This window comes from Panthera onca, chromosome C1 (assembly GCF_046562875.1).
Source record: "Panthera onca isolate mPanOnc1 chromosome C1, mPanOnc1 haplotype 2, whole genome shotgun sequence".
Classification (NCBI taxonomy): Eukaryota; Metazoa; Chordata; class Mammalia; order Carnivora; family Felidae; genus Panthera; species Panthera onca.
Genome location: NC_138346.1, coordinates 33213433 through 33237173, shown reverse-complemented (window position 1 = coordinate 33237173; position 23741 = coordinate 33213433). Strand labels below are relative to the sequence as shown.

The following is a 23741-nucleotide window of genomic DNA, read 5'->3' as shown; positions in this document are numbered from 1 at the left end:
TGAAAACAAACAAACAAACAACTATCTTGAAGAGATACATGCATCCCATGTTCATCTTGGCATTATTTACAATAACCAAGATATGGAAACGACCTAAGTGTCCATTAATGGATGAATGGGCAAAGAAAATGTGAGATATATCTATATACATACATATATATATAGATATATACACACACACATACATGTACATATGTACATATATATGTACATGTATGTATGTATATACATACACACACACTGGAGTATTAATCAGCCATTTAAAAAAAATGAAATCTTGCCATTTGCAACAACATGGATAGACCTTGAGGGAATTATACTAAGTTAAATATGACAGAGAAGACATTTTCTTTTTCTTTTTTTTTTTTTTTTTTTAAATTTTTTTTTCAACGTTTTTTTATTTATTTTTGGGACAGAGAGAGACAGAGCATGAACGGGGGAGGGGCAGAGAGAGAGGGAGACACAGAATCGGAAACAGGCTCCAGGCTCCGAGCCGTCAGCTCAGAGCCTGACGCGGGGCTCGAACTCACGGACCGCGAGATCGTGACCTGGCTGAAGTCGGACGCTTAACCGACTGCGCCACCCAGGCGCCCCGAGAAGACATTTTCTGTATGATCTCACTTATTTGTGGAATTTAAAAAACAAGGAACAGGGGCACCTGGGTGGCTCAGTTGGTTAAGTGTTTGGCTCAGGTCATGATCTCACAGTTCGTGAGTTCAAGCCCCGCATCCGGCTCTGTGCTGACTGCTCAGAGCTTGAGGCCTGCTTTGAATTCTGTGTCTCCCTCTCTCTCTGCCCCTCCCCTGCTCACGTCTCTCTTTCTCTCAAAAATGAACATTTACAAAATTTTATTTAAAAAAAAAAAAAAAGGCAAACTAAAACCAAGCTCAAAGACCAGATTTGGAGGTTGCCAGAGGCAGGGGATGGGGGCGGGTGGGGGGGGGGTAGGCAAAATAGGTGACTAAAGTGGGAGCACCTGGGTGGTTCAGTAGGTTAAACATCTGACTCTTGACTTTGGCTCAGGATATGTCATGGATTATGAGACTGAGCCCTGCTTCAGTCTCTGCACTGACAGCACAGAGCCTGCTTGGGATTCTTTCTCTCCCTCTCTCTCCGCCTTTCCCCCATTCATGCTTGCTCTCTCTCTCTCTCTCTCTCTCTCTCTCCCCCTCTCTCTCTCAAAATAAGTAAATATTTAAAAATAAATAAATAAATAATAGGGATGTAATGTCTAGCATGGCAACTAGTAAATAATACTGTATTGCATATTTGAAAGTTGCTGAATGAATAAATCTTAAAATATCACAAGAAAAAATTTTTGTAACTATGTCTGGTGACATAAGTTAACTAGACTTATTGTGGTGATCATTTCACAATATATACAAATATCAAATCATGCTGTGAATCTGAAACTAGTGTATCATTTATATATCAATTAATAAAAAAGTTTTCACATTCAAAAGCTTATCCCGTCCCTGGTGGACCTGTGTCTAATTCTGCATTCTCTGAAAGTCCATTTTATATTTTGTTCTGCCTGATTTCCATGTTTTTGCACAACAGATATTCACTTTATGTGTAAGCAGCTTCTCCACATTCCTCACCTATAACAAAGTGAGAGTAGTAGTGATTTCATACCAAGAAAAAGATCAAACATATGTGCTAAAAGAGAGCATACTCCGGGCGCCTGGGTGGCGCAGTCGGTTAAGCGTCCGACTTCAGCCAGGTCACGATCTCGCGGTCCGTGAGTTCGAGCCCTGCGTCAGGCTCTGGGCTGATGGCTCGGAGCCTGGAGCCTGTTTCCGATTCTGTGTCTCCCTCTCTCTCTGCCCCTCCCCTGTTCATGCTCTGTCTCTCTCTGTCCCAAAAATAAATAAAAAACGTTGAAAAAAAAAAAAAAGAGAGAGCATACTCTTAAGGGTTTTTTTTGAATGTTAAAAACCAGGGGCTCAATAAGTTAAGTGTTCAACTCCTGATTTTGGCTCAGTAACGATCTCATGGTTTCATGAGTTCAAGCCCTGCATTGGGCTCTGTGCCAAAAGCCAGAGCCTGCATGGGATTCTCTGTCTCCCTCTCTCTGCATGCGCTCTCTCTTTCTCTCTCAAAAATAAGTAAACATTTTAAAAAAATTAAATGGGAATGCAAGTTGGTGCAGTGACTCTGGAAAACAGTATGGAGGTTCCTCAAAAAACTAAAAATAGAACTACCCTACGACCCAGCAATTGCACTACTAGGCATTTATCCAAGGGATACAGGTGTGCTGTTTTGAAGGGACACATGCACCCCCATATTTATAGCAGCACTATCAACAATAGCCAGAGTATGGAAAGAGCCCAAATGTCCATCGATGGATGAATGGATAAAGATGATGTGGCATATATATACAACGGAGTATTACTTGGCAATCAAAAAGAATGAAATCTTGCTATTTGCAACTACGTGGATGGAACTAGAGGGTATTATGCTAAGCAAAATTAGTCAGAGAAAGACAATTATCATATGACTTCACTCACATGAGGACTTTAAGAGACAAAACAAATGAACATAAGGGAAGAGAAGCAATAATAATATAAAAACAGGGAGGAGGACAAAACAGAAGAGACTCATAGAGAACAAACTGAGGGTTACTGGAGGGGTTGTGGAAGGGGGGATGGGCTAAATGGGTAAGGGGCACTAAGGAATCTACTCCTGAAATCATTGTTGCACTATATGCTAACTAATTTGGATGTAAATTTAAAAAAATAAAAAATAAAACAAGTTAAAAAAAAAAAAAAGACCCTACAAACCAAAGCTCTTCAGGCAGAAAAAAATTGTGTGTTTTTTTTTAAAAACTATCTCCAAGTATGAGGTGTATATTGAGATAAATTATGCCCCATTATTAATTCAGGAGCCAGTTTCTCACATAATACACCTGTACCTCATTTGCAACCTAGTAAAAACAGACACCAGAAACAAAAACAAAACCAATAACCAAACAAAAAGCCTAAGATTTTGACATCTTCAACTATTATCAAGGGCATTTTTCAAAAAGATAAATGAAATATAAATGTCTCCTATACACAACATGAATAGTGTTGCTGATGTATAGTGAGCTTAGAGGGAGGAATACATCTAAGGACAAGGCAGTAATATCTGTACTACACTCTTATAAAATTTGATGCTCAGTTTGGAAAACTCAAAAGAAAATAGAAAAAATTAAATCAACCAAAGTAATCAAAAGAAAAACAAAATCAAAAGAAAGGTGTAAGGAACTCAGGGTTATTTAGCAAAATATATAGAAGAAAACAAGTACTAACAAAAATATAAACTAGTTAAGCTAAGCTAATGTCTTACAGAGGAAACTTTAAGCCAAGAAGTCTTATTAGGACAGAAAGGGTCATTATATTGATAACAGATTAATTCACTGAACAGATATAAGAATTCGAAATTTATATGCAACCATCACTTCAAAATCCTCAAAATATAAAAAATGAAAAACTACAGAGAGAATGAAAATCCACTTCAATAGCAGGGATTTCAAAACACATTTCCCAATTATTGATACATCAAATAAATTAAAAATTAGTAAAGATATAAAAGACTTAGAGAAGCACAAATAATAAGCTTGGTGTAATAGACACACAGGCTTCTGCATTCAACAGTTAGAGAACACATATTCTTCTCAACCACATGGGATAATTAGAACAACTGGCTACTTTTTAGGCTATAGAGAGCGTCCCAATAATTCAAAGAATCAGTATCACAAAGATACATTCTCTGACCATAATGAAATTAAGTTAAAAATCAATGACGGGGTGCCTGGGTGGTACAGTCGGTTAAGGGACCAACTTTGGCTTAGGTCATGATCTCGCGGTTCATGGGTTCAAGCCCCATGTTAGGCTCTGTGTGGATAGCTCACAGCCTGGAGCCTGCTTCGGATTCTGTGTCTCCCTCTTTCTGCCCTCCCCTGCTTGTGCTCGCTCTCTCTCTCTCTTGAAAATAAACAAAAGTTTTGTTTTAAATCAATGACAAAAAAAATAATTTCAATATCTCCTTAATTTGGCAATTTCAGAAACACAGCTTAAAATCACTCATGGCCATAGATCACAGAAGGTATTAGGAAAAGTTTAAAACAATTTAAATCAAATTATAATGAAAATACCATATATCAAAGTTTATGGACATCCATACGATAGATTAAGCAATAAAAAGGAAATACCAACACAAATTACGTCAGCGATGAACTTCAAGAGTGTTACATGAAGTGAAAAAAGTCAAATACATATTACATGATTCTAGTAATATGAAATGTCCACAAAAGGCAAATTTATACAGAGAGAAAGTAGATTAGTTGTTGACTAGGAATGAAAATGGGTATTACAGCAAATGAATGTGAGGGATCTTATTAATGAGAGGATGAAAAGGTTCTAAAACTGACTTATAGAGATGGTTAAAACACTCAGTAGTAACTAAAAATTACTGAAGTGTACAACTGAATGAGTTTTATGATATATAAAATATACCTCATAAGGTTTTTTAAAAAAAAAAACTTGTGGGATACAGAAAAAGGGAAATTTTAGCCTTAAAACACAAAAAAAAATAATAAAAGAAAATAATAAAGAACTAAAATTAATGAAACAGAAACAAAGATTCAATAGACAGGATTAACAAAACCAAAAGTTGATTTGTTGAAAGAATAAATAAACCTTTAGCAAAATTAATTAAGAAAAAAAGAAAAGGAACAAATAAACATTTGGAATTAAAAAGTGGATATAACTACTGATACAGCAGGTTTTAAAAGATTAAATAATGCTACAAATGAATGTTAAAACTACACCAATATCCATTATATTTCATTTGGAACTTTAAAAAAAATGTTCTCTACCTGGGTACTGGATTATGTATACAGAAGTAGCTAACTTTTGGAACATACATTTGAAGCTATGTTAAATATAGAATTCCATAATTATTATGGCTTCTTAAATTGTTTTTCAGTACGATCTGTATTTACGTGTACACTTAAAAATGCCTCTCACATGGGGCACCTGGGTGGCTCAGTCAGTTAAGTATCAAACTCTTGGTCTCAGCTCAGGTCTTGATCTTGGGGTCATGAGTTCAAGCCCTGCATTGGGTTCTGTGCTGGGCATGTAGCCTACTTTATAAAAAAAAAAAAAAATGCCTCTCATATTTACTGTCACCTATCCTGTGCTATGTAGTTTATAAATATTATCTCTAGCCCTAATGTCTCTGTAAGGTAGGAGTATATGACTCCTGTTTCAGATGAGAAAAATGAGGTATAAATGACTTGTTTTAAAAAGCCGGCACTCAAACCCTGATTATTCTGGCTCCAAAGCCACACTGATTGAATATATATGATTGTATATATAACATGTATTTATAAAAAAAAGAAAGTATGAATTTAAATGTGAGGAAGAGCTTGAAACTTAATTATACAACTATGAAATAAACGTCTACATTAGAAGTCCTTATCTTAGAGAAATTAAAAATTCCCTTAAGTAGACCCTCTGATTAGGTACTCCTAGAAAGCTAACTCACTGCTGAGCATAGCCTCCAGTCCCACATGACCAGGAAGCCTGCAATGAGACCCTGGGAAGTTGCAGGGCATATCCTATCACCCACCCACCCAGAGAAGCAAGTCAGCAACACCCCCCAAGCTGGAAGCATAACCTGCAGCCTACCTCACTAGCAAGCTCTAATGGTAACCCTGGGGAACATCACGGCCCAGCTTACAGCACTGCTTAGCAGCAAACTCCAGTCTATAGCTCTGCTTGGCACTGGAGCCCAGCTGATGGCTATGCCCAATTGTTGAGTACAGCCTGCAGTCTCACCCAGGCAGGGAGACCAGTCAGTGACCATACCCTCTGTGAAGCAGAGCCTCAAGCCCTGCCCAATGAAGTACAGCATGAGGCCCGCCCAGCTAGGAAGCATGGCTAGCAATCTTGCCCAACAGCAGAGCACAGCCACCATTCTGCCTTATTTAGAACTGAGCCTCTGCAGTTCTGCCTAATCACAAAGCACAGGCTGAGGCCACATCAGACCATGAAGCCCTGCCTGCAACCCTGCCTGAATGAAGAGACTGGGCAGTGGCACCATTTGGCCAAGGAGCATACCCAGTAACCTTGCCTGACCAGAGATGACTGTGAAACCCTGCTTAGTGACCCTGCCTGACCTCAGAGCACAGCCCTACCAGCCAACAGCACCGCTTAAACACACAATAGAGCCAGTGGGCCACCCCCACCTCAGCATGAACAGCAGCTTCACCTAGTCAGAGACAACAAACCATTATAATTATGTTGTCAAAAGTCAAAGATAGAATTTTGAAAGTAACAAGAGAAAAGTGACTTGTCATATATGAGGGAGCCCCTATAAGACTGTAAGCAGATTTTGAGGGAAAACTATAGGTCAGGAGAGAGCGGTAGGATATATTCAAAATACTGAAAGAAAAAACTCAGCAAAGCACACTATACCCAGCAAAGCTCTCTTTCAGAAATGAAAGAGAGATAAAGCCCTTCCCAAAGAAATGGAAGCTGAGAAAGTTCATCACCACTAGACCTCCCCTACAAGGAAGGCTAAGGATAGTCTACAAGCTGAAATGAGAGGATGTTAAATAAACCCCGTAAAACTGCATGAACATATACAACTTGTTGGAAAGGGTAAATATATAATCAAAGGCACATTCTATAATATTGGAATACTGGTGCATAAATCACTTTCTACTCTAGTTGTTTTGGTTTTTTTTTTAATGTCTATTTATTTTTGAGAGAAGGGAGAGCACGTGTGCACGCACAAGTGTAAGTAGGGGAGGGGCAGAGAGAGGGAGACAGAATCCAAAGCAGGCTCCAGGCTCTGAGCTGCCAGCACAGAGCCGACATGGGGTTCGAACTCACGGACCAAGAGATCATGACCTGAGCAGAAGTCAGACACTTAACCGACCAGCCACCCAGGTGCCCCTTTCAACTCTAGTTTAAAAGTCAAAAATAAACCTTAAAAATAACTATAACTATAATAATTTGTTATTAGATACACAATGAAAAAGATGGAAATTATAATATTAGTAACCTAAAAGGTGAGGGAGAGAAATGCATAGAGTTTCTATATGGTATTGAAGTTCTTATCAGCTTAAAATAGGATATTATTTCACATAAGCATACAGAATGGAATATTTCTCAGCCATAAAAAAGAATGAAATCTTGCCATTCATGACAATACATGGGCCTAGAAGGTATTATTCTAAGTGAAACAAGTCAGACAGAGAAATATAAATACCATATGATTTCCCTTATATGTGCAATCTAAAAAAAAAAAAAAAGCAAAACAAAACAAACAACAATAAAAAGAGACACATAAATACAGAGAACAAGTGGCCACCAGAGCAGAGTGGGGTGGAGGCATAGGCAACATAGATAGCAGGGATTAAGAGGTACACACTTCTAGTGATAAAACAGCTAAGTCACAAGGATGGAAAGTACAGCACAGGGAATACAGTAGATAATATTATAATAACTTTGTATGATGACAGAAGGTGACTACACTTAACATGGTGAACATTTTGTAATGGACATAATTGTCAAATCACTGTGTTGTATACTTGAAACTAATGTATGTCAACTATCTTTCAATTAAAAATATATAAAAAAAAAACTAGGGAAAAACATTGTGACATTAGTGCTGGCAATGATTTTTTGCAAACGACACCAAAAGCACAAGAAACAAAAGCAAAAATAAAGATGATATCAAACTAAAAATCTTCTGCACAGCAAAAACACAAAAAATAACCATAACAAAAGAATCAACATTCAAAAACCCAATCACATTTGCCTACAGAATGAGTAAAATATTTGCAAACCATGTATCTGATAAGGGGCTCCTATCCAAAACATGTAAGGAATTCAAACTCAATAGCAAAAATAAACAAACAGTAACAGTCTGTTTAAAAAATGGGCAAAGAACCTAGATACACATTTTTACAACCAAAGAAGAAGACATATACATGGCCAACCATACATGAAAAGGTGCTCAACAACACTATTCACTCATCAGGCAAATACAAATCAAACCACATTGAAATATCACCTCACACTTTTTTTTTTTTTTTTAATTTTTTTTCAACTTTTTAAATTTATTTTTGGGACAGAGAGAGACAGAGCATGAACGGGGGAGGGGCAGAGAGAGAGGGAGACACAGAATCGGAAACAGGCTCCAGGCTCCGAGCCATCAGCCCAGAGCCTGACGCGGGGCTCGAACTCACAGACCGCGAGATCGTGACCTGGCTGAAGTCGGACGCTTAACCGACTGCGCCACCCAGGCGCCCCTCACCTCACACTTTTTAGAATGGCAGTCATCAAAAAGACAAGAGGTAACAAGTGTTGGACAGGATGTGGAAAAAAGGATGTGTACTGTTGGTGGGAATGTAAATTGGTGTAACCACTATAGAAAGCAGTATGGAAGTTTCTCAGGAAGTTAAAAACAGAAATACTATATGTTCCAGCAACTCCACATCTGGCTATATATACAAAGGAAATGAAATTACTATCTTGAAGAGGTATCTGCACCCCCATGTTCAATGCAGTATTATTTACAACAGCCAAGACATGGAAACAACCTAAGTGGCCATCACAGATAAATGGATAAAGAAAATGTTATACATGTACATATATAATAGAATATAATTGAATGTTATTTAGTCTTAAAATATAAGGAAATCCTAGCATTTGCAATAACATGGATGAACCTGGAGGGCATTATGCTAAGTGAAGTAAGCTAGAGAAAGACAAATACTGTATGATCTCACTTAAATGTGAGATCTTAAAAAGTCAAACTCAGAACAGACTGGTGGTTACTAAGGTCTAGGAGGTGGAGAAAATGGGGAAATTTGGTCAAAGGGTACAAACTTCCAGCTATAAAATTAAGTTCTGGGGATCTAAAATACAGCATGGGGACTATAGTTAACAATATACTTGACAGTTGCTAAGAAAATAAATGTTGTATGTTCTTGCCTCCACAAGATATATAGTAATTATGTGAGGTGATGGATGTTTTAATTTTATTGTGATAATCATTTCAAATACATCCATCTATCAAATCACACTATACACCTTAAACTTACACAGTGGTATACATCAATTATAACTCAATAAAGCTGAGGAAAAGAAGCTAACTCAAAAGTGTACAGAAGAGACTTATAAAATGACTTAATATGTTTTCTAATTGAATGGATATTAATACAATCTGTTTTAAAAGGTTGTGACAAGCTGTTTTGACACTTAAAATGTGGTCATTTCATATTTTAATGAATTTACCATCTTACCTGGTTTACTTCCCAAGCTCACTTCCTCATCTGACAAAACTAACCTAAAGTAAAAACCAAAAAATGCAAAGAATTTGGTTAAAACACACTTGGGATTCATATTCTACAGTTTTATATGGTTAAAAAAATGTTTTTAACTGAGATGACATATAAAATAGTTGTCCAGTAGATAGATCTCCTAAAATCTGAGGCAAATGTCACTTCTCTAGATCTACATAGACCATGAAAATAATCCTCCATCCATTATTCTTTTAACGACATATACTGAGTGCTGATGAAGCACCAGGCACCATGTTCAGTATTACAGGCACTGTGCTAAGTTAATACATCATAAAGAACGTCTATCACCGAAGTCACTGAGTATAAGGTTTAGTTTTCAAGTACTGAAGGGTTTGCTCAAGAATACTTGAAACCTAAATAGAGGGAATGAAGAACTGCAGAAAAAATGTAGTACTCTATTTTGGAACAGGAAAGTGATGTTTGCAAAAGAAGATACATTTGCCTAAAATGTTCTCGGTAAATACTAATTTTGGATATTTATATCATCCATCTGGGATGATTATGAAAAGTCAGACAAAGAAATTGAACATAGATTTAGGCATTATTCCTGGGGTGTAACCTCACAATTCTAGTATTGAAGGTTGTTTTTAATAAATCCCTAAAGATCCTTAAAAATCATTACAGGTATCCCCTGCTTTTTGGAAGTTTGCGTTATGCTTCTTTGGAAGACCTACGTTAGCGCCTGTCTTTGCTAACTGAAAGAAGTTTGAAGAGGATTTTTGCTTTTACAAAAAAGGCAAAAAGCAAAAATAGCATTAAGTGTTTATTCTGCAGGGAGCCCTCCCAGAGGCAGTGTGCACCCTGAGCAGCAACAGTAGCACCACCAAGCTCCTTCCCTGGGAACTACACTCAGCATCTCAGTATTAAGCCACTACGAACTGTGTGTGCATCTGTGCTTCATCTCCATTTATTTTGGGTATAGCTTAGCAAGATGTGCCCTAGGGTGTCAGATAAACCTAAGAAAGGTTATTTTTTGGATCTAAGAATACTCAAAACATTTTCCACAAAAATTAATGGTAATTGCTTCCTTGCCTCACACTGTATTGGCTTATGAAAAGTTTCATTGGAACACTCTCAGATAGCAAGGGAAACCTATATGGTATTTATTTGCAAAAAACACACACGCACAAATAGAGCAAATATATACTAATGACTTGGAACAAAATTTCCAATGACCGTATATGTGCATGATTCTTTAAATAACTTGGATGGAAGAGAAGGTAAAAAGCTTTGGAATCTGTTAACTCAAAAGGAAGCTTTCAGAATGGTGAATATGCATGAGAGGATTGTGAATAAAACTTTGATGAAATGTGATAATGGAAAAAGTTTACTAAATTAATATATTTAATGTAACATGATTTTAAATATCAGTGTATAAGTAATAAGTTTCATCTATAACTATACATTTGATATTTATTTAATCTACATCCTAAATTGTTTATATATTCAAATTAGGCAAAAAAATTTGTTTGGATTTCCCCATAAAGAAAAGAAGGAAATGCTTATATTCTGGATCACCTTCCACTCAACAATATACGGTTTGTCACTGTTCTGGTCTTATTTCTGGGTTTGTTATTACACTCAGTGCAATCTACTTCAAATGAGAAGTAAACAAAGGTAAGATGTAATAAAAGGGAAATAGGCAAAATGAAGGATGTGCACAGCAAGAGCCCCCCATTTCCAGGTAACCAGACCCAGTCCCATTTGTGTTGCTTTGGAGACAGATTTTCAATAGCTTCTGTTTCATAGCTGCTGGTACCTGTCCCTTTCTGTTTCAAGTTGCCCCTTCTGGGTTTCACTAGGCAGAGGTTCTTAATAAAAAGCTCAGTCTCCCCAAATACAGAATTTGGAGTTATCACCCTAATCTGTTCTGTACTCCTATCATCAACTTTGCCTACCATGTTAAAAATGGGGAGGGGGTAGATAAGGCTTTAAAACAAATGTTTAATATTAATTGGAAAATGGGGTGCCTGGCAGGCTTAGTGGGTAGAGCACCCAATTCTTGATATCAGGGTCATGAGGTCAAGCCCCACATTGGGTGCAGAGCTTACTTATAAAAAAAAAAACTTTAAAAATATTAACTGGAAAAATGACACAAATAAATATTCAATAGATTGGAAAAGAAATAACTCTTTCCAAATATATCATATAACAGTATCTAGGACTTCCATAACCCCATACTTCTGCCTGCTTACTTATTGAGGTTTTCAGTGAGAGAACTGTTGTCTATTTGTTCTTCTTTGTGGTCTTCAGTAAGCTTGCTTGGAGTGTCTTGTAGTTGCTAAGGATAAGAAATTCAATGTTAAGTAGATGGAATCTGTTTCTCTCTTTGTGCAAATGAGATGAGAATAAAAATTCTAAAGAACAACATAAAATAGGGATAGTTCTGAAGTAGGAGTGAGAGATATGGGAAATGTATGATAATGCAATTTGACCTGGGCCCTGGGTCCCCATTTATCCTGGCTGCCAATGACAACCACACAGACTATAACATGGGCTAGCAACAAGCTTCACAAGTTTGTGATATGCCAAAGAAGACTTACACTGTGTTACTAACTTCTACTGCAATGCTTTAAATACAGCTGAAGATTTTCAACTTCATCTGAACAGAAATTACATGTTAAATTTGCCTAAAAACATAGTATGCTATCCAGTGAAGCATTAATATAGAAAAAGTAAAGAAAAAAAACATACACACAACAAAAACATAACGACTAATTCAAGGGTATCTATTAGACTGGAAGATGCTATGTCAGAACATGACTTAAATATCTACACCAAGCCCCAGGAATATACAGCTACAAGAGGTCAATCCATCATAGATACTACATCTAGCTTGAGCAATCTCAACAATAACATTTTCAAGCTCTATTGAAAACAATACAGAGTGATAAGGTCAAAGGCACTGAAACCCAACCTACCAGAATTAAATGATTACCATAGTGTGACTCTGCTGGATAAGCCATATGCAAAGGTTGACAGAAAGATATACAAATGTTAAAAGCATTATAATCAAAGCCCAAGAGTACCTTTTACATGTAGGTATTACAGAAAGAGCTGATCTAATATAATACAGTAGTCTCTTCAGCTGCAGTCACCCATTATTTTTGCATCATGAATTACATCTATGACATGAGGGTAAAAGTAAAGCAAGGAAATTTTTCTTTAACTTCTAAAATTGTTGGGTAGGTACTCTGGTTGTTTTTGAAAACCAACAACCATTTTCCATCACTTGTTCCTCTTAAGTTTTTCTTTTCCTTGGCTTTTTCTTACCTCGTTTACACTTTGATTTTCTTTTCTCTTGCTCCCTCTTTCTCTCCCCACCCCAATATCTTGAGCCCACAAGCAATATTCTCACGTATTTGTTTAGTGTTTCTGGTAGCACTTGGAATCAGGGAAGTGCAGAAAAATAACTGGCTGAAGGAGTGTAGAAAAATGTTTCCCATGTTTTGTAAATTCAAAATTAGGCTTAGCACAAAATAGTTTCAGTGTTATCTAAATGAAGTATAATATACCTAACAAAGGAACATGGAAACAAATGTACCTTGAGAGCTACAAAATCATATAGATGAAAGCCAGTACTGGCCCCATGGATCTGGGACATCAATTGAGCTGTTTTCTCCCAGAATCCAAGCAGCGTCCTCTGCAGAAAAAGAAAGGTTGTCACTACGGTTACGATTTTTTTCACTGCTATTTTTCCTCACTAGTGTAGTAGATGAATGGTTGCTGAATAACAAGCAGTAGGAAGTAAAATCAACTTCCAAGTTTGGGGAACAAGAAAGCAATGTAAATAGTAATTCTGCATAAGAACTGGCAACTGTATCAGCATACACACACATACACACACACACCTATCTGTATACAGCACTGGAAAGTACACTGGAATCAGCTGGAGAGTAATACTAGTGGATTAGAACACCTTTGGAAGAGTCCAAAAGAGAAATGTTAAGAGCACAAAAGACTGTATCTGTATTAAGGGTATATGTATAAATCTTTGTGTTGGTAAGCACATATAAGCCTTTATTAATTGGAGAAAAATAATATGCACCACTAAACTAGTCTTTCATTGAGGGCTCAAGAGACTCACCGAAAAAAAAAAAAGTGTTCTTCAGCTAATTCAAGTAACTGGACATCTTCCTTGCTGCTTCAGAGTTCCTATTCAAAGTGAGAGGGCTGAGCAGAGATAATAAAAGAGAACTGAACTAACAGCTGTTGCTTTTCAGGCATATGCTACATGGATTGCCAGATACTTTTATTTTCAATTGCATCCTTTCTTGACTACTGAATTCCATCCACAGTACTGCACTGAATCAGGAAGATTTCCTACAAGCAGCAGTGAATGTCCATTCCCTTTAGTTTATTATTCTTAAGTAAATACAGTTCATTCTATTTTGCCATTTAAAAATACAAGTTAATATCGGTACCTGCTACTAATTAACATCTGACTTATTCACTGTGTGCCATTTATGTGTGATCTGGGATAACAGAAGCACAAGTGAGAGACTGCTGATATGAAAGTGCAGAATGAAAAGAACGCACGGCCTAGCATGAGAACACAGGTTTTCAAGGCCAACATTGCCGTTTACTTTAATTCTCATAGGGTTTCACTTTCCTCAGCTATGACAGGAAAGTTTTACACTTTTGGGCCCCAGCATCTTTGCTTCAAATGAAACTGTATGTAGAAGTTCAAAATGGAGTAGCTCTGGGGAACCAGGCAGGCTGTGAACGCTGCCTCAACACTTCCACTCAAACCTAGATGGCCCCTAAATCTCTCCTAGGACCCCAAGGGGAATAATGTGAAGATACAGGAGTAGGCAATCCTTAAGGTCTTTTTCAGTTTAGAATTCTATGATTCTCTGTCATAACCTCAGTAGGTCAATTTTCAAAGTCAAAGGAATTTGATTAATTATGCAATTTTTTATATCTGTTAGACAACTTTTAAAAAGGAACCTCACCACTCATCGTTTACTGCAAGGACATGCTGACCATGGAGGTGGGTACCTGGTAGGTAGTGAGTGAATGAGATAACATATTGCAGCGACTAGCTCCAAGTAAATCCACTTTCTGACAAACATCCATCTTTAACTTGTCGAAAGAAGCTTTGCTATTTCTCACTTGGATCTGTACCTGCAACCACAATAATATTTATTATTATTACTGATAATACAGGTATAAATATACCATAAGGGTTCATGGTACATATTTTCAGACACATGAAATAAAGAAGATTAATTCCCTCTCCTTGTATTATTATTTCACGATTACTGGTAAAGATTTTGGCTATTTTTAGTAACTGAAGGAGATTCTTTCCAGCAGGTATCTTTGTGCTGAGAAAGTATGCAATGATAAATGGAAAGTGCATAGTTAAGAAGAAAGACCCCTACAGACTCCAAATAAAAAGAAACATCCAAAACTACTGATAGGTAATATTTAGCTAATAGAAGAACACATGGAAATGAAACAGTTAAAGTGTTGAGAAGCATTAATAATAACTCTGAATCATGGAGATACATTTATAAATTAAAATAAATGCCTATCATATTTCTTATACATAAGGTAAATCACATGTCATCAAGTAGCATGAGTATTCAAATGTAAACATACTAATTTATTCATTCAACAAATATTTATAAGGTATCTATTATGTGCCAGGCACTGGGATATTGTGCGTGAAAAAAACAATGTTCTTTCCCATCATTTCTGAGTGAGGAGGCACAGGAAAAAGCAGCAGTAAACAAATATATAAGAGCATCTCATGTTGCAAAGATAACATATAAGTGAAAAGAAATGACTACTTTTGGGTAAGATGATTAGGGAAGCCTTTGGTGAGCTCATGCAAGATGTTTGAAATGGGACAGAAAAATGATAAGCAGGCCATGCTAAGATTCTGAGGAGAGCATTCCAGGCTCAGAGAAAAGCAAGGACAAAAGTCCTGGGTGTGGGAGGTGAAGAGCTTAACAAGCTTGCAGGACAATATGGAATAGGCTAGACCATATTCCTTCCTGGGGCATGGAAAGGGCTAGAGTCTAGAAAGTACAAGATGTGGCTGCACAGGCATCAGGGACCAGACTGTGCAGAACTATTTGGGTCCAGATAAGTTTAGAATGCACTTTTTTTTTTTTTAATTTAGGTGTGGGGCGCCTGGGTGGCTCAGTCGATTGAGCATCCGACTTCGGCTCAGGTTATGATCTCGTGGTTCATGAGTTCGAGCCCTGTGTCAGGCTGTGTGCTGACAGCTCAGAGCCTGGAGCCTTCTTCAGGTTCTGTATCTCCTTCTCTCTCTGTCCCTCCCCCACTAGTACTCTGTCTCTTTCTCAAAAATAAATTTAAAAAACAATAATAAATAATAAAATTTAGGTGAAATTCAGGTAACATAAACTTAATCATTTAAAAATATATAGTTCAGTGACATTAGTGCATTCAGAATGTTGTTCAACAACTCTCTTGGATTGTATTCTAAGATTATAAAGGGGAAAGATAACAGGTTGCTGTGGTTTATACAGCTGGTATAAAGTTTCCATCAATATTAAATATGATTTGTATTACATGTACTCTAAATATTTATGAAATGAAGGACTGAATGAATTTTAGTATTCATGTATGGTGAACTTGGGGGATACAATTCAAAACTAGTTTATTTAGGGGCGCCTGGGTGGCTCAGTTGGTTGAGTGTCTGACTTGGGCTCAGGTCATGATCTCACCACTCCTGAGTTCAAGTCCCACTTTGGGCTCTGTGCTGACAGCTCAGAGCCTGGAGCCTGCTTTGGATTCTGGGTCTCCCTCTCTCTCTCTGCCCCTCTCCCACTCATGCTCTGTCTCTCAAAAATAAATAAACATTAAAAAAATGTTTTTAATAAATAAATAGTAGTTTATTTAGCAAAAACATAAGTCCATACAGTTACTTTAAAAGTCTGTGGTCAAGGGGAGCCTGGGTGGCTCAGTCGGTTAAGCATCTGGCTCTTGGTTTCGGCTCAGGTCATGAGTTCGGCTCAGTTCACGAGTTTGAGCCCTGTGTCTGGTTCCACACTGACAATGTAGAGCCTGGCTGGAATTGTCTCTCTTTCTGCCCCTCCTCCATGCACTCCCTCTTTCTCTCTCTTTGAAAACAAATAAACTTTAAAAAAAAGTTTGTGGTCAAACTATGTACTGTAGTAGAATAAAAATCTGATAATCACTTTTTCTTATAATAATCAATTTACCTGAATTTTTACTTAAATTATTTATTTTTTCCTCACTAATAAACTCTTTCTCTCCTGCAAACAAATCCCAAAAGTCCAGGGAAGCAACATTTATATTGTGAAAGGGATAAAAAAAAAATAATAGAAAAGGTTGATGGGGTCGGGATGTCACTTAAAGATTAAAAAAAAAGTGTAACAACCTTTTGCACTTCAAAGATCTCCAAGCAACCAAGATTTTATAACATTTTTCAAAAACAGCCTGATATTTTAGGATCTTGATTAAATTATTCCGTGTAAATTCAATAGATTTGTGTACCAAGAAAAGGAAAGGATGCATTTTCATACTTTTCGGAACTTTTCCATTTGTTTTAGGGTGTCTGGGTCCAGTTCTTGGGATACGTCTTTCATCCACAGCAGAGCTCCTCTGTATTCTGTGCGTGCTTGCTCCATCCGATTAATTGTCATCAAGGTATCAGATACTGCCCTTTGACTGAATGTTGCTACTTCTTGCTTAAGACGAGAAAGAGGAGTATATAGGGCCAATCTAATGGCAGAGAGGTAAAAATCAGAGGGATGTACATCCCATAAACAAAACAAAACAAAACAAAAACAAAGGTTTAAAACAACCATATATTTTGGCTGTATTTAGTAACTGTTGGAGATTCTTTGCAGTAAGTATCTTTATGTTAAAAATCTGTAAAGTGATAATAAGTTCAAAATAAATAAGTAAAAAAAAATCCCTTCCACCTATAAAGAAGAAAAGTTCTAATGTACTCCTAAATAACATAATATCCAAAAAAGCAATAAAACAATTAAAATATACATATTTTTATATGCATGTGCCTCTGTTACATTAAACCACATTAAGGAGTTTAAATATAGGCTTAAAGCCTATTTGTAGGAATTAAGCAACCAGAATGTCAATTTTTAAGTAATTATTTTAAAACCAAATAAGTAAGAGGCATCGAAACAATTACATGCTGTATTTCTCTTTGAACCCTCTACTGGAATGATCGGTAACCTTTATAAATATGCAATTTTAGGTACATAGATCAAAACTGTCATAAAGACTACAGATTGAGGATGATGCAAAACTGTAAACCTTTGCTTGGCTGAAGAACAGAGTGCCTTGCCAGTAGCATCCATCATTTTACCAGCTTGTGTTGTATCCCGTTCTGCTTGAAACTTTAAAAAGAGCCCTAGTTCATTTTCTTCCTCTGATATGACTAGGAAAAAATTACAATACAGTTAACTGTTTTCTTTCATCATTTGTTAAAGACACACAGCTAAAATTCTCACAGCAATAATTCTCTATACATAAGAATTACTTGAGGGAAGAAGAGAGACTTATTTTAAAAATGCATATTCCCAAAAAGAAAAAAAAATGCATATTCCCAGGGTCTATTTCCAGAGATTCTGATTTTACAGGTCTGAGGATCTGCTTCCCCTTACCCACAAGTACTCCAGATGGTTTTGATATAGTGAATTCATGGACCTTGCTTTGGGAAGCAAGGAGGGGGAAAGAAAAGATTCCAAAATGACAAAACCACAAATGCATTTTCAAATGTGCAGACATGTATTTTAGGATCACTGTCTCTAACAAAGTCTTTGTTTTCTATTTAAACTTAATCTTGACTCCCACCCTGGTTTCAGTATCTATGCTCAGTATCCCAGGCCCACAGACATCCATGGTTTTATTGCTGAAACCATAAAATTTGTCAGTCATGTAGTACATCACTACTCAGTGTTGTCCACTGACCAATTCCAGTCCACAGTCATTTGTTAACAGCCTGTAACAAGTACTGAAACGAAGAAACTGTTTAGAAGCTTACTAATTTGATGAGTATTTTATATCTGCTGAATCTAATAATAAAGTGTGCTTATATTTTGTGTGTCTTCTTTAATTTCATTTGTGTTGAAATTCACTTTCATTGTATTTTATAGAAGTGTCAGTTTACAACAAATTGAAAGTAAAACACAAAGCAAAAAAGTGGTCTTTGACCACAAAGTTTTGGAAGTGTGACCCTCTAATCACACACAGTAAGACTAATAAATGGGGAACCCATAAAGTATTCAAACTATTAGCTTAAAGTGAAAAATGACAAATGTCATGCCTAATTTCACCCTGGTTTACTGATGGAAAAACTGAAGTTAAAAACTGAAAGGGAAAGGGGTGCGTGGCTGGCTGACTGGGTGGAGCATGCGACTCTTGACTTAGGGTTGTAAGTTCAAGCCCCATGTTGGGCAAAGAGCCTACTTAAGAAAAAAAAAAAAAAAGAAAAACACCTCACAAAACAAACTGCAAGGGAAGTCTCTCAGCACCTCTGAGGTGGCAGCCCGCTCACTTACTAGCTCCACACTCACACTGCTCCTTACTGTCACTTCTTTGTCACAAGGAACCATTCACATAATAGTTTAGTAAACTATTTTTACATTAAATCTTTCATTCTCAAAAATGCAAGTAAATTATTTATTTTAAAATGTGAATTACTGAATAGATATATAGGATTTCATACCATTAAGTCTTAGTTGATATTTCTCAACTATCTTCAGAAGTTCAGTGCATGTCTCTTGAATAGAGTGAAAAACCTTTGAAATATAAATTTTATTAGGACCAAATTTAAAGAATCATAAACATAAAATATCTGTTATAAGCACTTCAAAAGCAGAACATTTTCTTATAAGTATTATGTTTATTTTCCTTGACTTTGAAGTACTTCCGTATTGGTTTTATACAGATGTAGAAAGCACTTTTAGATTCCCCCTTGAAGGCTGGAAAAAATGGAGATAAATACATGGGAGCTAATGAAGATTTATAACTGTGAAGTGTGTCCTCCCCTCAGCTCCAAACTATCTAAATAGCAAAAATGTAAATCCAATATAAACTGCATCAAATATTGTCAATTTCAGATGAAGAGTATAGATAACCTTAGAAAATGTTAACTCTCAATCTGGTTTTTCTACAATGTTATCCTAAGCAAACAGGTCAGTTAATTACCATAAAAACTAAATAATGTATTACAACATCATAAATAAATTACTTTTGGATTGTTTTTATTTGGAATTTTCCCTTCATTACTATTGTTGCTAATACCTAAAAGTAAAATAACCAGTAGACACTCATTTCAAAGTAAGCACATGAAAATTTGATATTAGAACACATTATACACATGAGGTAACTCTTCACACACATCTATAAATTTAGGTTTTCCCAGAGAGATGAAGTGTCATAGGTTTTAGGGTACAGCCGTCTTCCCACAAAGTCCTATGCCGAAGAATTGTTACAAGACTTTAATTTAAAAAGACCTTTGCACTGTAGCATAGTCTTAGGCCCTAATCCTTTGATTATCAAATAAATTTCCAATATCACCACTGAGCCTAAATATTCACTCTCTGAAACAGTTTTGTTATTATTTAGATATATGATCAGACCTAAGGAAGATTAGTGACAGACACTAAAATCTAAATGGAGGAGCAACTATCAACTTTCCACATAAGTTTAGGTATGTTTGAAATGAATTTGGTATATGGATTTTGCAACCTAAAAAGCTGTTTTAAATCCATATGGAAGAACAGAAAAGGGTACAAAAATGAGAGCTCTACTATGATGAAGTGATTATGATTGATTTTGTTCCCCCTGGGTCTTTGGAAGATTTATATACAATTGCTTTTTAATTTTACAATGACATTTTTTTTAAATGTGAGTGAAGTATAATATAATTAAAGTGTACGACACGATGATTTAAGTAAACATACAATGAAAAATTTTCTCATTCTTAAAAAATAAAGTACAAAAGTCAGAGAAAGTACTTGGGTGATTCCAAATATTTGACTAATGGATAAGAATATAAAATATGTCATACAGACTACCTAACGATGTAAAACAAAACAGAAAAATCTATGTCTATGGGAATATATGTTGAAATAGTGAATCTTTCCTTTAGCCTTAAAACATTTATTGCTTATAATCAAGTCCCTTCATTTGTTCCACATGTCACTGAATCCTAAGAATACTTTCCTACGCAAAAAGCTTGTTAATTTGTTATCTATTTCCATATTTGTTATGGCAATGACATAAATTTACTTTTTTTATAATAAAAATACTTAGTAGATTAAGACCTATTTAATTAGGCCTCTACTTTTAAGGATTGCAAGAAATTATTATACTTCAAGCATAACAGAAATCCTACTTGGAAATATTTGTAAAAGGCATCTTCAATTAGTATACGTACATGGACTCAGTAAACTTGCATTTAAAAACCTAGACCTATTCATTAATATACATGAGACTTTCCTCTAATTAGCTTAATCACTTAAAAGTATAAAACACTCATAGGTTTAAAGTCATTTCATGGCAATGACTTTATTTAAAATGAAAAACATGGACAAAAAAAACACATTATAAAATACTTCAATAACTTTATCCCTTAATTATAGAAACAAAAACTCTAACTTATAAAAAATCTTCACTCAGGGGGCCCTGGCTGGCTCCGTTGGTGGAGCATGCACCTCAAGTTCCTGAGTTTGAGACCCATGCTGGGTATAAACTTCCTAAATAAATAAATAAATTTTAAAACATAATAAAAAAATAAGGGCGCCTGGGTGGCTCAGTCGGTTAAGCATCCGACTTCAGCTCAGGTCATGATCTCACAGTTTGTGAGTTCGAGCCCTGCGTTGGGCTCTGTGCTGACAGCTCAGAGACTGGAGCCTACTTCAGATTCTGTGTCTCCCCCTCTCTCTACCCCTCCCCTGTTCATGCTCTGTGTCTCTCTGTCTCTCAATAATAAATAAATGTTAAAAAAAAAAATTTAAAGGGGCGCCTGGGTGGCTCAGTCAGTTGAGCATCCGATTCTGGCTCAGGTCATTATCCTGCGGTCTGTGAGTTCGAGCCCGCGTTGGGCTCTGTGCTGACAGCTCAGAGCCTGGAGCCTGCTTCGGACTCTGTGTCTCCCTCTTTCTCTGCCCCTCCCCTGCTCATGCTCTGTCTCTGTCAAAAATAAATAAACATTATAAATTTAAATAAAAAAAATTTTTTTTAAACATTAAAAAAATAAAATATAAACCCTCACTATTTGATTTCAATTATTTTCAATTAGGCAAAAGACTTCATGTAAAAGTAGTACAGAATATTTTGACATGATATAACTGCATATAACATGCGATTATAACTTACACAAGTAACAGGCAAAAAGATTCATGATATTTATATTAATTTCAATTAGGAGACAAAGGTGATAAAGCTATTATGATATTTAAATGAATGGAAATAAATTTATTTAACTAATCTATTTGTAGATATCTAATCAACATAATTGATTAATATTTAGCTTAAAAACTTATATTTATTACTTACCTAACTTATAAATACTAGTTCTGCCAATTCTCAATTTGTGCAAATTGTGACCTCCTACTCAGATATGATTGACAGATGAATACAATTAAATATTCCATTATCAAATTTGCAAGCTCTTCAAAGTCCCAAATAATAACCAATTATATGCAATACAAAGAATCCTCAAATTTACCTCAAGTTTAGCATCCAGTTCAGCATCAGATGCCACCACGTGCTCATCTTCCTTTTTTCCTGTTGCTTTGATAAAGACCTGTTTGGTTTTCCAGTATTTCTTTTGCATTCTGCTAACTACTGACTGGTTATCTTCTGGTCTGGGTTGCCCAAAGGAATCCATGAAGTGACTACAAGGAACAGACTAAAATTTCTTAAATTTTTTTCAATAATAAATATCTAGTCAGTCAGTATTTAATCCAGTTGAAAAAGTGAAAAAGATACTAAGTAGAATATTAATTTTAATAGCTAAACATTCTAATATTTGCTCTATAAGTTCTAAACTTATGTTATAATTATAACTTGCACAAATAACAAGCAAAAGATTCATGATATTTATATTTCAGTTAGGAGACAAAGGTGATAAAACTATTATGATTTTGCAATAATGACTGGAAATAATTTTATTTAACCAATCTATTTATAGACATCTATTAGTTTCTAATTTTGCTTTTGTAATAATACTGCAAAATGAATTTCTACATACATCTTTGCATATTACTATCATTCCTTAGAAAAGCCTCCCATAGTTTTAACTGCTGTGTCAGAATACACATTTAATAAATATTCTCAGATACACAAGGATTCAGATACATACTCTTTAAAAATCACTCAAATAAATGCTTTAGTATCAAATAAATAAGCAAAAATAAAGATCTCAATAAACATTAAAAAACATTTTTTTTTAATTATAAAAGGGGTGCCTAGGTGGCTCAGTCAGTTAAGCGTTCAGCTTTGGCTCAGGTTCACAAGTTCATGCTCATGGTTCACAAGTTCAAGCCGCACGTCAGGCTCTGTACTGACAGCTCAGAGCCTGGAGTCTGCTTTGGATTCTCTGTTTCCCTCTCTCTCTGTCCCTCTCTTGCTCATGCTCTCTCTCAAAAATAAACATTTTGTAAAAATTTTTAAAAATTAGGGGCGCCTGGGTATCTCAGTCTGTTAAGCGTCCGACTTCAGCTCAGGTCATGATGTCACAGTCCGTGAGTTTGAGCCCTGCGTCAGGCTCTGTGCTGACAGCTCAGAGCCTGAAGCCTGATTTGGATTCTGTGTCTCCCTCTCTCTCTGCCCCTCCCCTGCTCATGCTCTGTCTCAAAAATAAATAAAAACATCTTAAAAAAATTTTTAAAAATTAGAAAGATCTCAGGTATAGGGGAGTTATGTTAGAAATAAAGATGGAAATTATAACCTGTGAACTTGAAAACTAATGTTTAAGTAATTCTTCTTAATATGGTTAACACGGCTATGTAAGGAAATGCAAATGTGAAAAGTGTTCCTTAAGGAGATGTAAAAAAAAAAAAAAAAAAGAAAGAATGATAATGGTTTTTAAAGCCTAAATTATTCCAATAAATGGTGGGAGGCAGGAACACAGGGAGATATTAAAGTATGTGATTGATTCATCATTTTCAGAATCAACAGATAATTAACGTATTATTAATCTTAGTAAAGAAATAGGTTCACCTACTTTTTAAAAAAGTAATTACTAATTAAATAAAAATAGAATGTTTACTTTCCAAATTACTAGGGGCAAAACAAAACAGCAAGGAAAACTAGCAAAAGCAACAGTAGGGTGGGAAAAACAGGATCAAGGCAACATAACAAAAAGTATAAACTAGGATGACAGAATAAGAACAACTAC

At 35.9% G+C, this 23741-nt stretch overlaps 1 protein-coding gene across 4 annotated transcripts in view; it reads right to left on the bottom strand.

Moving 5' to 3' along the window:
- ICA1L (islet cell autoantigen 1 like) overlaps positions 1 to 23741 on the bottom strand; it is a 90370-nt gene that overhangs the window by 40972 nt on the left and 25657 nt on the right. For 3 of the 4 annotated variants that reach the window (XM_078451003.2, XM_078451006.2, XM_078451004.2), the window contains exons 3-10: positions 22068 to 22236; positions 19059 to 19131; positions 17645 to 17768; positions 16888 to 17086; positions 14366 to 14491; positions 12909 to 13007; positions 11560 to 11645; positions 9305 to 9348 (exon numbers count right to left, since the gene is read on the bottom strand). In XM_078451003.2, coding sequence (XP_078307129.1) covers positions 9305 to 9348; positions 11560 to 11645; positions 12909 to 13007; positions 14366 to 14491; positions 16888 to 17086; positions 17645 to 17768; positions 19059 to 19131; positions 22068 to 22236 — 920 coding nt within the window. Of the gene's footprint in view, positions 1 to 9304; positions 9349 to 11559; positions 11646 to 12908; positions 13008 to 14365; positions 14492 to 16887; positions 17087 to 17644; positions 17769 to 19058; positions 19132 to 22067; positions 22251 to 23741 lie in introns of all 4 variants that reach the window. The other variant, XM_078451005.2, reaches the window with a different exon arrangement.